This window comes from Vigna angularis, chromosome 2, assembly GCF_016808095.1.
Source record: "Vigna angularis cultivar LongXiaoDou No.4 chromosome 2, ASM1680809v1, whole genome shotgun sequence".
Lineage (NCBI taxonomy): Eukaryota > Viridiplantae > Streptophyta > Magnoliopsida > Fabales > Fabaceae > Vigna > Vigna angularis.
Genome location: NC_068971.1, coordinates 36,353,142 through 36,355,989, shown reverse-complemented (window position 1 = coordinate 36,355,989; position 2,848 = coordinate 36,353,142). Strand labels below are relative to the sequence as shown.

The 2,848-nt window shown below is 37.0% G+C and overlaps 1 protein-coding gene across 1 annotated transcript; it reads left to right on the top strand.

Moving 5' to 3' along the window:
• Positions 1-800: 800 nt before the first annotated feature.
• Positions 801-2,480, top strand: LOC108345416 (cytochrome P450 CYP94D108). Its single transcript, XM_017584016.2, has one exon. The coding sequence runs from the start codon at positions 808-810 to the stop codon at positions 2,293-2,295; it is 1,488 nt and encodes a 495-aa protein (XP_017439505.1). The 5' UTR covers positions 801-807; the 3' UTR covers positions 2,296-2,480.
• Positions 2,481-2,848: the final 368 nt, after the last annotated feature.

Here is a 2,848-nt window from a genome sequence, read left to right as displayed (position 1 = left end):
TTTTATAGTTTTTAATTAATTAATAATAATATTGATAATAATAATAAATTAATTAATTTAATATTTTTTATAAAATTAAATAGAAACTAATATTTTAATTTATAAAATATTAATTATTAAAAATAAATAATTTATAAAATTAAAAGAAAAAGAATTAAAATAATTAAAAAAATATGTTAACCGTAATCGAAAATACGGTTAACATATTTAATTTGAATTATTATGTATTAATAGTATTTCCAATGGTTAAAGTTTTTTTTACGTTTTTAATTAAATAATTAATTAATAACAACAACAACAATAATAATAATAATAATAATAATAATAATAATAATAATAATAAACAATTAATTAATTTAATATTTTGAATAAAATATGTTAACTGGAAATATTTTATTATATTTAATTTGAATATATTAACTGTATTTCCAATTACGATTAAAGTTTTTTTTAAAGTTCTTTTTGTTTTTATTTAATAATAATAATAATTATTATTTATTAAATTATATGAAAAATATAAATAATAATAAAATAATAATAATTATATAAAAGTATTTAATTAATTAATTGTTTATTATTATTATTATTACTAAATAAAAATTAAAAAATGTAAATTTTAAAAAGAAAAAGAAAAAACTTAATCGGCGTTCGAAAATTTCTTAAAGGATATTTTTGACTTTGGAGGTGCAGATGGAAATTTTGGAAGTACAGGTAAAACACTCAAAATAGAAATGGTTCCATAAATATGTTTTTGCCATATTTATGTAGACACATGATTAACACTCCTTATCTGCTCTGCCTACGAACATGGAGTTCTTGTCCTTCCTCTTCCTTGCCCTTCTCTTCGTTCTCTCTCTCTACTTCGCCAGAGAAAAACCCCACAACAACAAATGCTTCAGACCCTACCCTCTCATTGGAGGATTATTGGATTTCCTCAAAAACCGCCACCGCTTCCTCGAATGGACCACCCAAGTCCTCAATGACTGCCCCACCAACACCGCCGTCATGTCCCACCCCTACGGATTCAACATCGTCGTAACGGCCAATCCCGACAACGTCGAACATATGCTCAAAACCCGATTCGAAAACTACCCGAAGGGTGAACGCTTCATCCACCCCCTCCATGACCTCCTCGGCAACGGAATCTTCAACTCCGACAGTGAACTTTGGAAGGTGCAGCGAAAAGTCGCCAGCTACGAGTTTACCACCAACTCACTCCGTAACTTCATTGTCAACTCCATCACCACCGAACTCCAAACCAGGCTTCTTCCAATTCTCTCAAAAGCCTCCCAGACAAATAGGGTCCTCGATTTGCAGAACCTCCTCGAGCGCTTCTCCTTCGACAACATCTGCAAGCTAGCCTTCAACGTCGACCCCGCCTGTCTCGGCGGTGACTGCACTGCTGGCACCGATTTCATGAGCGCGTTCGAGGATGCAACCAAGCTGATTTCAGAGAGGTTCCTGAGCTTGTCACGTTTCGTGTGGAAAACAAAGAAGCTGTTCAACTTTGGATCAGAAAGGAGGCTCCGAGAATCAATCACCACCGTTCATGAATTCGCTGACTCCATCATACGGTCCAGATTGGAAGCCAAGGAACACACCCGCGACGACGAAGATTTACTTTCGCGTTTCATCAGAACAAAGGAGAGCTCGCCGGAGTTTCTCCGCGACGTTGTGATAAGTTTCATTCTCGCGGGTCGTGACTCGACCTCGTCCGCGCTCACCTGGTTCTTCTGGATTCTTTCATCCAGACCTCACGTGCGGAGAAAAATTCGCGACGAAATCGCTAGGGTTCGGTCGGCCACGGGCGGCGTTGGCCCGTTAGGGCACGAGGAGCTGAGAGAGATGCATTATTTGCATGCGGCGATTTCAGAGTCGATGAGGTTGTACCCTCCCGTGCCGGTTGACACGAAGGAGTGTCTGAACGACGACGTTTTGCCCGATGGAACGAGGGTTGGGAAGGGGTGGCTGCTAACATACCACACGTACGCGATGGGAAGAATGGAGAGCGTGTGGGGAAAAGACTGTACCAAATATAATCCGGAAAGGTGGTTGCAGAACGGCGTGTGCCGAATGGAGAGTCCGTTTCGTTTTCCGGTGTTTCACGCCGGTCCTCGAATGTGTCTGGGAAAAGAAATGGCTTACGTTCAGATGAAGTCCATTGCAGCTTCAGTGGTGGAAAAGTTTGAGATTGAGGCAGCGGATAGAGACACGTGTCCAGCGCATTCGCTTTCTTTGACGTTGAAGATGAAGGGAGGGTTCCCAGTGAGGGTAAGACTAAGGGATGCCTGCTAAGGCTGGCTTCTCTTCACCGTTGTCTTCCACCACTGCATGCTTCAACCCTCGATACCAGCTTTCTCCTCATACTTCTATTTTATGATATTTTAAGGATATTTAAATTAAAAATAATTAAAATATGTATAAGGAGAAATATTAAATATGTATTATTAATATGTATGCACACCCCAGTTCGTATTCAACTCGACAATATCTCATAAAATTATGTATATCCAATGCCATAATTACTAGATATATAAGTCCTGTAATCCATATAAGGGGTACAAATTTATATTTGATTGAAGCATGGAGTCGTCTTAATATACCACTTTCTTAAGATTATACCACTTTGAAAGGTGTTCTTATTCTCGACGTAAGAAAGGACGATTAAGGTGTTCATCTCAATTTTGTAAATACTTTTGACACCAATCATGGGACCTTGTAAGTCTAGAACCAAAAATCAACAATTAAATACTTTCACCAATTTTTATTATAGCACCATTGATTGAACTATGTGGTAAACAAATAAGTTAGTTTAATAATGAACATTTAATTTATTTACTTTTTATAT